Source organism: Papio anubis, chromosome 1, assembly GCF_008728515.1.
Source record: "Papio anubis isolate 15944 chromosome 1, Panubis1.0, whole genome shotgun sequence".
Taxonomy (NCBI): domain Eukaryota; kingdom Metazoa; phylum Chordata; class Mammalia; order Primates; family Cercopithecidae; genus Papio; species Papio anubis.
In genome coordinates this window covers 203,684,733-203,699,205 of record NC_044976.1, presented here as the reverse complement: position 1 = coordinate 203,699,205, position 14,473 = coordinate 203,684,733, and the positions used below count along the sequence as shown (strand labels likewise).

Here is a 14,473-nt window from a genome sequence, read left to right as displayed (position 1 = left end):
AAGTAGCTGGGACTGCAGGTGCGCACCACCACGTCCAGCTAATTTTTCTATTTTTAGTAGTGACAGGGTTTCACCATGTTGGCTAGGATGGTCTTGCTCTCTTGACCTCGTGATCCACCCGCCTGGGCCTTCCCAAACTGCTGGAATTACATACAATGGGAGCTTTAGGGAGCATTTACTGAACATCTACAAAGTGCCATGAGCTGATATAATTCTCTTTCCTACTCAAATGAAAAGGAGTTGTGCAAAGGTTTTGCAACATTTGCAGCCAGGTAGATACAGATTTGAAGCCTGGGATCCCTGTTTTCTAATTACAGGACCTTCTGTGAATGATTTTTCTGAGCCTCAGTTTCCTTATCTATAAAGTTGGATAACAATACTTAGCCTTGCTTAGGGAAAAAATAGAGATAATGGAACGATCTCTCCTAGCATAGTACCTGCAATATAGTAGACATTCATTAGCAAAAACTATTATTTGAGTATTAAGAGCAACATACCATCACCCCTCCTTTCCTAGGACAGAACTGATTCCTGGAGAGCTTTATTCATTAGCCAGAAATCACTTACCTAGTGTGAGAGCCGGGTAGACCCAGTCCATCTAATTCCAAAGCCCTCACCCTTTCCACAGCACTACTTGCTGCAGGCCTCTTGGGGGAATTCACTGTACTGTTCTCAACGATTAATTCCTATTGAATGTAATTTCAATGAACATGAATGAGCTGATTGTGAGTAGAGATGATCCTAGTAAACACTAGTCTATTAGAGATGTGGTACTGATCAATGCTCCGCTTCTGAAAGGAAAGCCAAGCAAAGGATCTGTGAAAACAAGGTATGTTTTTAGACATGACAGATGCCATCAATGTCGCCAGAACACACTTTTCAAGCCTTAACCCCTATCTAAGGCCCAGCCCCACTCTCCTCATGCTTCTGGGCTGAGCCCAAGTGTCCATGTTCTCTCTGCCTGAAACTGCCTCTCCTCCCCTCTGTACCAACAAGCTTTCTCATATCCCCCCAGCCTCAGTTGTGATGCCTCAGAAGGCCTCCTCCTCAGGAAGGCCCCCTCCTTAGAATGGCTCCTTCTTAGAAAGGCCTGTTCCTCAGCAATATCTCCTCAGAAAGGCCTCTTCCTCAGGAAGGCTCACTTCTTAGATGGCCTCCTCCTCAAAAAGGCCTATTTCTTAGAATGGCCTCTTCCTCAGAGACCTTTCTGAGGAGGCCACCCCAGGAAGGCCTTCTCCTTAGAAGCCCTCCTCAGAAAAGCCTCCTCTCCTCAGGAATATCTTCTCCTCAGAAAGGCCTCTTCTTAGAAAGACCTCCTTCTCAGAAAGGTCTCCCCCTCAGAAAGGCCCCCTCAGACAGGCTTCCTCTGTAGAAACCCTCCTCCTCATGAAGGCCTCCTCCTCAGGAACGCCCCCTCAGATTGCTCAACTCTCAGTGTCCCTGTGACACCTTGCTTTTAGTTCAATATCAGAACTTACTACTTTGTATTTGATAATTTATCTATCTATCTGCATGTCTCTTCCTCTCTAGACTAAAATGTCGTGAAGAGAATGAAGCTAGAATTGTTCCTTTTTGCATTTCCAGGGCCTTGCTACATTGTCACAGGACACAGAGTAGGGTTGGATGAAGTGTTTGTTGAGTAAATGAAGTCATCTTGCCCATCTTCCTGTGTTTGAGTTTAACCAAGCTTTGCCTTTTCTATTTTGGTTTTATATGTACCACATGCTGGTGCCTTCTTGCCTCCCCTTAGATGACACACTCTGCGAGCTAATAAATATTCCTCGCTGGCTGCATTCCCTGCCTGTAGCCTGTCTGCCATCCATACAGAAACACCCACAGCATGGGGACCACCTTGCCCTGTGCATTCAAGTTAAAACAAAATGATTCAACACTTCCAAAACCGGCACATAAGATGCAAATGGTTTCCAAAAAAAAGACCAAAAGCCAAACTGAAGAAAAACACCAAGGAAAAAAACCAGGCGGAGAGAAAAAGCTATATGTGAGCCAGGCATACCAAGGGCAGGTTTTATCAGACCCCGATGGGCAGACTTTTTTACGGGATACTTGTAGATATCCCGTGCAAAACGCAACTGGGGGCTTGCTAGGCATTTTCAGCTACCTCTACCTTATTGCATTTCCTCACAGCCTGCTGAAGTAGGTTGTTCCTTCTCTTTTACATTTGAGGAAACTGAGGCTGTTTTCATGATTTACACAAATCCAACTGGAAAAGGGGAAGAGCCCAGTCTTGATCCTCAATCTGACCATTTCTTAGTTCACTATACATTTCTATTATCCACAGGCATGTATGAGGAAATGCTAGTTCCAAAGCCAAGTCCATGACGAGGCAGTTGCTGGTGTTAGTATGCACAGGAGACTCTTTTGGCAGCAGCCCTAAGGGTTTGTTTCTTTTTTGGGGGTGGGGTGGGGTGGTTAATGGGAGATAATTCTCATTTTCATTCCCTGAAGGCAACCTCCAGGCTTGGCCATAGGGAAGTACCTGTGCCTCGCATGCCACTCACTGCCTCCTGCAGCACCTCTGAGGCCACAGTACCCAGTTCAGGTAGCTCCGCCATCCATGTCCTGCCCCACTTCCAGTGCTGTTCAAACCTGTCCTGCCCAAGGAGGGCTGGGAGTGTCCCAGGGAGACCCCCTGCTGCTGGAGAGCGGGACCGATCTGCCCTACTAGCAGGTAGGAGTGGGGCAGCTTCCCATGAGGACCCTATGCGTGAGCAGACACTCACTCCCTGCTTCCCTCAGAGAAATACATAGCCAACCCTTCCCTCCCTAACTCACACATACATGTGGGCAATGTCTGGGAGAAGGCTTAGAAATACACACACCCCTGGAAGAGGTAGCACTTGCACTAAACTCAGGGGTAGATGGCTGATATCAAGTCATTCCTGAGGTTGGGATGGAGGAGAGAAGAAGACAGCCACAAGAAGGAAAAAAACCCAACCTCCTAAAGATAGAAAATGATGAGAACTAGGTAAGTAGTTGCAGTTCAGTGCAAACTGATGTTCTGAAAAAAATGCATAAGCTTTGGATCAGACAGCCCAGGATTCCATTCCTGCTTCACCACCTACCAACTGTGGGTCTAGGACACATGAACCCACCTTGCTGGGCCTCTAAGTGCCCCTCTGTAGGATGGGGGTCATAGTACTAGGGCAGCTGCAGGCAGGCCTGTGTGGATAGTTGAGCTTGGAACATACAATTACCAAGCCAGCCCCTGTCTTGTCCTTGCTGCTTCTGAGATTTATTGTAATAAACGAGAAATCATGAGTGGGAAGCAGGGTCCACAGAAGCCTAGAGAAGTCCAGGCTTTCCGGGAACAGCAGAAGTCAGGCTCTGTCCGAGCCCATGGCTGCCCCTCACTCACCGCTTGATGCTCATGGGCTCTGTTAGCTCAGCACAAGCAAAGGCCTAGAGGGCAGCTCCTGGGACCTAGGGGATGGTCGGCCTGCCTCACCTGGCCAAGGTGGCTTGCTCCTTGGAGATGGAGTTAATCATTCCACCTCTGCCTCCTGGGAGGAGGAGCTAAGAACTGGGACTGGTCCCTCTGCCCCCTTCTCCATTGGAAAGCCAGGCCCCTTAGGCCAGCAGAAGCCAGCTGTGTCTGAGAAAGCTTCCCTCGGTGGGCTGCTTCTTCCCCTGCCCTCTGGCTCACATTTCCTGGGTGAGAGCAGTTCCAGGCAGAAAGGACAACACGGGGAGGAGGAGGACACCTGCTGGGGCCCTCTCACAGCCCATCTGAGCCCTCTCCAGGGCCAGGAAAAGAGCCTGTTTACAGCCTGGTGCTGGCTCTTCCCTCACCTGTGCGCCCCGCCCATTCCCAAAGAGCAGGGCAGTCACTTGGCTGGTGGCCGGAAAGGCTTCGGAACAGGCAGGAGAGACGTCTCCTTAGCTCGCTGCAGCCCTCTCCCACCTCTACCAGCCACGGGCAGCACCTTTGGTCGGCCTGGGGGTGAGGCACAGAGCTCCACACCCAGGCAACTCAAGTGTGTGTGCGGTGAGGGGACACTGGGAGCGGCTGGACGACCCCCTCCTGCCGAACAGACAAGAGCCCCAGGACAAACTGGGATGGAGGTGAGGGTGCAGCTGCTGCCAGATGCGCTGGGTGCTGCCCAGGAAGGAGAAGGTTGGGGAGCCGGGTGCTCGCTCGCCGCAGCAGCTCACTCCTGCTCGCCAGGGAGCTCAGGGCAGCCCCTGAAGCTGCTAGGTCCCCCCACGCAGACGGCGGCGCTCTGCACTGCGGAGCCGCGTCCTTGGGGAGCAGCACCCCCAGCCCCGGCGCCCCGCAGTCAGGCAGCTCCCTCTCAGGGTGGCAGCATCCCCCGGCTAGGGTGCAGGGACCCCCGGGGCGAGGCGGCCGCGCATTACCTTCCACTTTGGTGAGGGTCAGGACCGGACTGTTGCAGGCGCTGAGCGGGGCCACCCGGGCCGAGTGCTTCTTCATGATGAGCTGGCCGCCTGCAGGAGCGCTGCCGCCGATCGCCTACATCCTGGGGCCGGCTGGAGCGCGCCTCTCCCGGGCCCGTGGCCGACGCGGCCCTCCGCCGCCGGGGAGCACCAGCGGTTCGCCCCTCTCAGTCCCGGCCTCCCCGGCTGCCCGCCGGGCTCCGGTCGCCGCGTTGCTCACTGCGGCGGCCACCCTGCAGCGCACATCCTCCCCGGCCACGCAGCCACTCCACACACACGCGCGCACAGCCTCCTACTTGGAGGTTGCTGCAAACTCCAACGTCACGTACAAGTGCACTCCCTGCTCCCACCCCGCAGCTCACCTGCTCCGCCCTCCTCCCCGGGACGCCCAGCCCCGCAGCCCTCATCCCTCTCTTCCTCCCAGCCAGGTCCTGACTGCAGCCTCTGTCCACCACCTCCCTGAGGAGCCCTTTAAAAGGACCAGCGCCTGCGGAGGGGAGGCCCTGAGAACTTAAGCCTCAGTGTTGCACAAGTTTAAAAAGGGAAGTGCTTGACTTTGGATTGAGAGTTGACTCTTCACTGTGCGAAGTCCTGAATTATTTCACAGGGATAGTTGGAAAAAAGCAAAGCTTCCTAAGGCTGGCATTCACTTCTTGAGTCTAGAGGCACATTATCTTGTCTGGCCCCGTGGACAGCTCTTTTTCTGCAGGGTGGAGCAGGGGGTGGTTCAAACACCACAGAAGCAAAACAGCCACAAGAAAACAAATGCTTGAAGTGATTTCTGCTCCCACCCCACTGCCTCAGTCTGGAGATCCAAACTCACCTGGGTAGCAGAAAAGCTCCTTTTCTGCCCAGCTCCCAGGTTCTTGCTTCAGCTGCAGGTCTGACATTTGCTTCTGCAGGCACCGGCTTCACTGCTGTCACTCAGACACAGCTGTAAGCTACTGGTCGATGGTGCTCGTTAAAAAGCTATGATATATACCTATTGCATCACTTGCCAGCACAATCCCTGAGTGACCACTGAGTCCAGAGGGGCATTTATCCCATGACAGTGCATCATCAGAGGTGCCCTGCCATCATCCCTGCATGTAGGACACACAGGGCTCATGCAGCCCCAGAACTCCCAGGGCCTTGTGCTCATCTACGTTACACATGCCCAAACATCAGTCTGGGTCGCAGCCTCAAGGATCAGTTGAGATTTGAGGTGGGTTTTCTTGTTATTGTTGGTTAGGTCTTTGCCTAGAATTTCAGAACCTTCAATACTATCCGGTTTCCTGTCTCAAAGTTAAAATTTCATTGTGTTATGTCATTCAAGTCCCCACAAGGGTAGCTCTGTGGAGTGGTACAGGAGAGAGGGAAATTCAAGCAATAGGGTGTCCTAGCTCAGCACCTACCAGTTGTTTCTGGTGACATCCACCTGCACCCCCCAGCTCTCTGGCAGAAGTGGCTCCTAGGAGTTGCTCTTGTGGCATTCTTGTTATTACTTGCCCTCTTGAACAGCTGTAATGAATGGAATGGCTCTGATCTCCAAAAGGTCAGGGCTTCTCAGGGTTGCTTCTCCATCACTACAGCCAAGGAAAAGGTATTTAGGGTCCCTGCAGAGCCCTCTAGTGGTACCCCTCCACATTATATGCCTCTTACAGGAAACGTTCCAAGACTCCTAGTGATGACACTACAATAAGCCAATAAGCCATTTCCTTCTTTGGAAAATTTAAACTCAAATAAGCTTACAGCAAAAGAATTACATATTGTATATTAAAGAGGATCTTTTTACTGCAAAATAATACTTCTATGTGTTCCATCAAGTTCAACAATAGCATTTATTATATATAGTAACTAAACAAATATCACATAATAATTGGAAAATGGGATTTTCCTTTCTCTTGCATTGAGGCTGCAAATTTTCTATTGCATCAGGCTGCAAATTTTCCAAACTTTTATGATCTGCTTCCCTTATAAAACTGAATGCCTTTAACAGCACCCAAGTCACCTCTTGAATGCTTTGTTGCTTAGAAATTTCTTCTGCCAGATACCCTAAATCATCTCTCTCAAGTTCAGTTTCACAACTCTCTAAGGCAGGGGCAAAATGCCAAGAATCACCTTTGCTCCAGTTCCCAGCAAGTTCCTAATCTCGATCTGAGACCACCTCAGCTTGGGCTTCATTGTCCATATCGCTATCAGCATTTTGGGCAAAGCTATTCAACAAGTCTCTAGGAAGTTCCAAACTTTCCCACATTTTCTTATCTTCTTCTAAGCCCTCCAAACTGTCCCAACCTCTGCCTATTACCCAGTTTCAAAGTCACTTCCACATTCTTGGGTATCTTTTCAGCAATGCCTCACTCTACTGGTACCAATTTACTATATTAGCCCGTTTTCATGCTGCTGATAAAGACATACTCAAGGCTGGGAAGAAAAAGAGGTTTAATGGACTAATATTTCCACATAGCTGGGGAGGCCTCACAAGCTTGCTGGAAGGCAAGGAGGAGCAAGTCACGTCTTACGTGGATGGCAGCAGGCAAAGAGACAGCTTGTGTAGGGAAAACCCCCTTATAGAACGATCATTTCTCATGAGACTTATTCACTATCATGAGAACAGCATGGGAAAGACCTGCCCCCATGATTCAATTACCTACCAGTGGGTCCTTCCCACAACACATGGGAATTCAAGATGAGATTTGGGTGGGGAGACAGCCAAACCATATCACAAGTACTCAATAAACATTTGTCTGTTTTTAAAATATCTACTTTCTGTTTAATGCAATGTTGTGTATGAAGTCAAATAGTTAACAAATACTGTTAAAGACCACTAAATCCTTTTTTTCACATGCAGCTTATCCCAGGAGTTTTTTATACTTGGGAGGTCATCACCTTATCATGTCTGTTAACTTCTGCTTACCGAAGAGGAGTTACTAATTGCCATCTTAACTTCTTTCCATTAATTTTAAGCACTCTATGCTGTTTCTATTTTTCATTTTCCATTCTCAACCCCATCAGTCCTATGTGCTCTGTCTGCTCTGTTGTGTTTCAACAGCTGCCCCTGTTCTACCCTGCTACCCCTCAAAAAACCAAACTTCCCATACTCCTTTTCAAATCAGGAGGTTTCTGTCTGCTTGACCATATGAGTACGAATATTCCTTAAGTGAACACTTCTTTTTGGGAGTGGGATGTGGTGGGAATGCCTATGTAAAAACTCAGATAAACAAAATTATCCAGGAAGCTAATGGTGTACTGGTGTATAAGCATGTTGTTTTGAGAATTCCAACAATTTAAAGCTTCACTGGAGCTTTTTTTATTATGGCCTCACTGGAGTCAGGCCATAATAACCTATTCTAGGATACTTAGGAAATTGCCCAAGCCCCACCTAAAAACTCAAATCTCACAAAAACTCCAATCTCACATTTCCCCCCCCCCACCAAAAAAGTGCCAATACTTCTTCCAACAAAGAGAGCTGAGACCCCTGATATATCAATGGCAACAATACTGTATAAATAATATCCAGACAAAAGGATGGGTCATTTGACCTCTGACCCCTATTCCTCTTTTGAGGGTGTTAGCATGAGATAATATTGGGATGAGATCATTGGGCACCTATCTGTCTTGACTTTAGTATTACAGGAGCTGGGAAAAGGAACTGGGCTGACTTTTTCAGATTTTACTCATTAAATAGGTCTTCCTTGTCTTCTTCTAAGAATGTACTGCGCAACAGTTTGCTCATCAAAGCCAAGGATCTCCTCAGCGATGTGCGATGGTGTCTATTCTGATAGAAGCCTGTTCTTTATCACCAGCCCTACTCTCTTGTTTGTTTTTTCATTGATATGGCTGGGAATTGGATGGGTATTTAATGACAATTTATGGTAGTCTGGTATGGCAGACTTACGAAGAGTGATTGGGTTTTGTGATCTCAGCAGAGGTCTGGATACTGAAGTGGGTGTGCTGGGTAGATATAGAAGGGAACAGATGCAGAGCTCACATGCCAGGAGTGTAAGTTTTATACTCCCTGCCTCCTCCCAACTCTTCACATGCAAACCACAGCGAAAAGCAGTAAGAAAGGAGTCCTAGATAAGAAAGGAGTCAAAATGCCCAGTTTCTTCAACGACCCAGGGGCTGTGTTGAAATTGCGACCCCCAGGGTGAGGACCCAGCCATGGCCCTTTAGAATGAGAAAGCAGACAGGCCGGGGCTGATCATCAGGAAGAGGGTAGCTGCATTGGGCCCACCTGATTCCTTGGATTCTGGAGGTTTGTTACTCTTCTTCCCAGTACAGAATTCCAGCCTGGGTTGTGTGAACAGCCTCTTCTTACCCTACTTGGACTGGTTCACACGTCCGCCATCCACAGGGGCCTCTGGTCTCTTCATTCCCACACAGGGGTATGTAAATATCTATGGTCCCACTGCACGATTCCAATAAGGCATCAATCCATTTGCTAGAGTTAAGTGATACTCACGATTCCCTTGAGACCAACGGAGCATGGAAAATGCCTTAAAGTATAGCCAACATCTTCAGTTTGAACTCCAGCTCCTCCAGGAAGAAGCAGCCAACCTTGAGTGGTCGCCAAGTCTCCTCTGGCCTCAGTTTCCTGATTTGGGCCTGAAAGAATTGGACCCCTCTGGCAGTTTTCCAGCTGTATACTTTTCTTTTTTCTTTTATAAAAGAGACAGGATCTTGCTGTGTTGCCCAGGCTGGAGTGCCATGATGTGATCACAGCTCACTGCAGCCTTGAATTCCTGGGCTCAAGCAATCTTTCCACCTAAGTCTCCTGAGCAGCTAGGACTACAGGTGTGCACCATCACACCTGAATAATTTTTAAAAATTATTTCTTTTGTAGAGATGTGAGCTCACTGTGACACCAGGCTCATCTCAAACTCTTGGTTTCAAGCAATCCTCCTGCCCCGGACTCTCAAAGCACTAGGATTATAGGCACGACCACCATGCCCAGTGCAAACTATTTCTTGGTCTCTGCAAACTCTACTTTTATTTGTTGGGGTCCTATGTTAGATTTGGTTTATAAAAGAGACGGCATGGCTAAAAGAAAGTTTAGAAAGACATCAACTAGATAATCTCCTAGGTCCTGTTAGCCTTTAAAATGTGGGGTGTATGAAATTATTTTCCTATGTGTTACAATTGTCACTGCCTACAAAGACCTTAACATTAGCTTTCCTGTCTCCAGTTAATTCAATAGATTTTTGAGGAGAAAGGAGGGACAGAAGAAAAGAGGAAGGAGGGAGGGAGGGCAGAAGGAAGGAAGGATGGAAGGAAATAAAAAAAGAGGAAAGAGGCAGGGAGAAAGGAAGAAGGAGGGAGGAAGGAAGGAGGGAGGAGGAAAAATACTGTTAAAATTATATTCATGTAAGTTATGTGAAGACCTTTACTTCATGCGTTCAGAATAAATTCATAAATGTTAAATCCAGCTATGGTTTTCAATAGTCAGAAAACAGACCACTTTAATTAATTTACTCTGAAATATCAACACTGTTTAATAGTCCGTCACTGTATTAAATAGTGAGAATAACAAATTATTTTTATGGTTACCAGTGTTTAAAAATAATCACTTAAAGTGGAACCAGAGGTGGAATTTCACCCCAGTACATCAGTCCACAATATTCAGAAGCCTTCTGAGTGGGGCAAGCACTGGCGTGTCCAACAGGAGAGACAGCCAAATGATGGCCAAGTAATGGACTCCCATGCACTGGGCAGCTCTTTTCCCTCACCTGGCAGGGATCATTGACATCCTTTTCAATAACTCCAAGTGCAAGGGCAGGAAAACAAGAACCTCACATGTCTCTTTTCTTCCCCAGGCAGCAACATGCCTCAGTATGACAAACTCAGACCTACTAGGGTTCCATGAAGCTTTCTCCTCTTTCTCTAGGGAGGAACACCAAGGCTGAGTAACTCCAGCTGTGGACAGGACATTGACAGGTGAGACCACTGGGCTTCCAGACTCATTCCCTGGCCCCTCCGGACTCTCTCAGGGTGACACACAGCAGCTGACCCTGTGGTGATGCTGGAGTCCAGAGTCAGGATCATGACGACCAAAACAGAGGCATGGAGATGGGGGCAGGGTGTCTGCCTGCTTCCTCTGTGAATCCAAGTCAGGGGCCTGTCCTGTGCTCAGCGGCGAACACTGGATGCTGGTTTCTGGAGGAGTGCACCATGGCACAGTGGAAGCTGAGCAGGGCACCACCCTGGCAGTGGCGCTGCTGGAAGGGAGTTCCTAGGTTGGACCCCTAGGGGAGAGTGAGGCTCCCTTTCCTGGGACCTTCCAGAGGTCAGCTGGGTGGCCAACATAGAGATTGGGGGTGTCGGGGGACTAACACAGTGTCTAGCACACAGCAGGTACTCAAGAAATGATACTCCCTTCCCATTGGGAAGTGGTCATGCCAGCTTCCAGAAGCTTCTTCCAATAGCGTGAACCGGGACAGAAAGGGGGCACTGCTTATACACGGTTTTATTTGGGCAAGCTATTTCATCTCTCCATGTTCAGCCAGATGTCTGTTCTCCAAACTGGAGATAATAATAGTATCTGCCTTATTTGGCTGTGGTGAAGATTAAAATAATTAATATATGTAAAGTGGTTATAATAGTACCTGGCAAATAGTAAGAATCAACATACATCAGTCTTTATTTTCAGTCTCTTACATAATGGAAAGGGTCATCTCTGATTTGGTGCCTAAAACAGTATATGGCTCACATAGTAGGTGTTCCAAGTGAGAAGAAGGAAAAAAGGAGGGAGGAAAGGAATGAGGGTGTGAAGGAAAAAAGGAAGGAGGAGGGAGGAAGGAAAGAAGGGAGGAAGGAAGGGAGGGAGGGAGGGAAGAAGGAAGGAATGAATGAAGAAGGGAAGGAGGGAAGGAAGGAAATAAAGAAAAAAGAGGAAGGAGGCAGGGAGAAAGGAAGAAGGAGGGAGGAAAGAAGGGAGGAGGGAGGAGGAAGGAAGGAAAGAAGAAAAAAGGAAGGAGGGAGGGAGAAAGGAAGGAAGGAAGGAGGAGGGAGAGAGGGAGGGAAGAAGGAAGAAGGAAGGAAGGAAAGAAGAAAAGAAGAAGGAAGGAAGGAAAGAAGAGGAAGGAAGGAGGGAGGAAGGAGGGAGGAAGGAGGGAGGGAGAGAGGAAGGAGGGAGGGAGGGAGGAAGGAAGGAGGAAAGATGGAGGAGAAAGGGAGGAAAGAGGAAAAGAGGAAGGAGGAAGGCAGCTGGGAAGGTAGGAAGGAAGAAGGAGGAAGAAGGGAGGGAGGAAGGAGGGAGGGAGAAAGGAAGGAGGGAGAATCTATTACAGTTGCCTGCTTTATCCCAGATGTTCCTTTGCCGCCTGCATGGCACCAGGAGTGATGAAGCAACGGTGGCTCCCCTCTGCTCAGGTCTCTGTGTCTCTCTCCCTGGCTTGATCTCAGAGGAAGTGTTTTTTGGAGACCAGGGCACTGGACTCAAGGTGAGGAGGGAGATCAGATGCCATTTAGTTCGGAAATAGCTGCCTGCTTGTGTTCCGGATGACTCATCGACCACAGCTGGCCTCCAGTCAGATTCCTCTGTGGAGTGGGAACTAGAATACTGACCTAAATCGGATCCCTGTCAACGCCAGGAGACGGCTCCCTTGGCTGGTGTCTGTTTCCAAGGGTGAATCAAGGGGACTGGCCCTCAGGCTGGGCTTGAGTTGGAGGAAGACGTCCAGATTTGGGAAGGATGTTGCTGCGACTCCACTCCTTAGTTATTCCTGAGCATAGGCTGGCCAGGACCTGCAGGCAAGGTCTTGTTCAACGAGGTTCTCAGAGGCCTAACGTTGGGCAGACCCAGTTTCAGAAGTCCTGATCTCTGAGATGGGGGTCTCCTATGCACTGCGAAGCCCTCTGCCTCTCTCCAAAGGCAGCCATCATGTTCTGACTTGCTCTGAAGTTATTTGTATACTTGTTCCAGCTTCCTGCTGGGCTGTCAACTCTCTGGGGAGTTGGCCGTAAACAGGGTATCAATGATCATTGTTGAGTGAATGAATGCGTGGAAAGTCACTAGGGCAGAAAGAAGCAGGAGTTTTCCAGGGGTCAAGGTAGGCACGTCTTTGGAGGTAGGCAACGTGAGCCCTGGAAATAGCCCCCCCACAGGAAATAGCCCCCCTCTGGAATAGCCCCCCACTCCCCGCCAGGAACCAGGAAAGTCCTGCCATGACTCAAAGGAGCGCTGCACAGTGAGAACCCCTTGGGTGCTGGCTGCCTCTGGGCACCCTGCTCCTCACACGGCCCCTCATCTCCCGCTGGCTTCTTTTCTGCTACCAGAGAAACTGGCTCTCCTCCCCGACTGCCTGCTTAGGCCAGTGGATCTAGGAAATAACCAGGCCCTCTTAATACCTGACCCAGCTCTGCTGCTTCACTCATCATATAAACACCAGATGCCTGCAAAGATCACAAAAGCTCTGCAGTGTTTTTCATGTAGGAGTGGTGCAGTGGGTTTATGGAGTGTCACACAGAGAGGTGCTGAAAAGTACTTATCACATCTCCCTGCCTCTCCGCATTTCCTAGCTCCCCCAGCTGCCACGTGCCCCTCATCCCTGTAACATCCTCACCAGCAAGTTCTCCCTCCCCACACCCTCCTCCTCATCCACAGCGCGACCTCACCGGCAGGTCCTTCCTCCCAACATAGCCTTCTTCTCCTCCTTCCTCTACAAGGACCCCTGCGCTCCCCACTCCCCTGGTCATCTCAGGCAAGAGGAGCCTCTTGGGGAGTGTCTTCTGCTATCTGCTCAGGCAGGGGGAGGCCCCTGGATTTCTGGCTCCTAAAACCCTCCTCCTTGCTCTGTTTGCTTTCCTGAGGGCTTGGTGCTGGCTTACTTTGCCTCTAGTGAGGAATTTTCTTCTGGATATTGGTGCATGCTTCTCTCCATCTCAAAGAACAACTTGCTCATAGCACTGGGTTTGACTCTTGGCCGAATTTCTTTTATTGGAAGCCCTCAGGCCCTTCTCTAGGCTTCTAGCTGTTTCTGCCCCTCAGACTGGCTTCAGAGAAAGGTCAGAGCCCTAGTGGAGTCCGGTAAGCCTAGATTCTCCAAGTGAGAGGGAGTACAACTCCAGCATTCCCGGTGCTAGCTGTTCTCAGGCATCCTCTCTCTGTTTTGAGATGGAGTCTCACTCCGTTGCCCAGGCTGGAGTGCAGTGGCACGATCTCAGCTCACTGCAACCTCTGCCTCTCGAGTTCAAGCGATTTTGAGCACTGTCTCTTGGGCTACCACCTCACTGAAAGAAGACACTGTGTTCCTGGCGCTATGTTCTGCGTGGTAACCATGAAGGTGAGCTGTGATCAGTAATACTCCCCGAAGGCAGGACATGCTGAGACCATGACCTCAGAGTGTGGCCCATCCAAGTCCGCTAGAACTGTCCTGGGAACTCACTGAATGAGAGTGAAAATTTTGCATGTCACAGATTGCCAAATGACCCTATTGGCCAAAAAAATATAAAGTGCTCCAAAGAAATAATTGTGTCTTTCCACCAATAAGCACTGAGGGTGGCTCTTTCTCCCTTGTTTTTCACATATTTGTTGGCTTACATTGGGCATTTAGAGTCAGTTTTATTCATAAGAAATTGCACTAGTTACCAGAAGAGTGGCTGCAGGAAAATGGGAGAGAGATGTTCCAAAATTTCATCCGATTTGAGCAACACACCTCGCTTTTTGCAAAAGGAAGCAAACAACCCAAAATCCTACTTAAGGCAAAGACTGTTCCTGTTGTGACGCAGAAAGAGAAGGTCCTGCCAGAGCTGGACGAAAGCAAAAAGAGATGAGGTGTAGAGGTGTGTCCTGCTCCTGACTGAGCCACTGTGAGTCATGCCTTTTCCCAAAGATGGATTTGTTTGTGTACGGCAAAAAGTCAACTGAATTCCCAATAATTCCCTAGAGTTCCCGGCAGGCTTTGGAGGACTAAATGTATACGTGGTTTGTTCCTAAAATTATCTAGTTGGTGCCTCAGTATTTCTGGCTTGTGGATTCCTAAACTACCTTTTAACAAATAGCTCCTTAGGCACTAGGACAAAGGTGAGCTCCTCAGGGCTCCAGGGGTGCATCTGAGGTGAAGGTTTGGGCCATCAT

The 14,473-nt window shown here is 49.0% G+C and overlaps 1 protein-coding gene and 1 long non-coding RNA gene across 2 annotated transcripts in view; one reads left to right on the top strand and one right to left on the bottom strand.

The window, feature by feature from the left end:
* Positions 1–4,736, bottom strand: part of LOC100999752 (putative thiamine transporter SLC35F3) — a 107,826-nt gene extending 103,090 nt beyond the window's left edge. Inside the window, exon 1 of the mRNA XM_009197368.4 lies at positions 4,378–4,736. Within this exon, the coding sequence (XP_009195632.2) occupies positions 4,378–4,453 (76 nt within the window). The 5' untranslated portion in view covers positions 4,454–4,736. The remainder of the gene's footprint in view (positions 1–4,377) is intronic.
* Positions 4,737–4,752: 16 nt separating this feature from the next.
* LOC103880694 overlaps positions 4,753–14,473 on the top strand; it is a 37,065-nt gene continuing 27,344 nt past the window's right edge. Inside the window, exon 1 of the long non-coding RNA XR_002519063.2 lies at positions 4,753–5,620. This is a non-coding gene — a long non-coding RNA (uncharacterized LOC103880694). The remainder of the gene's footprint in view (positions 5,621–14,473) is intronic.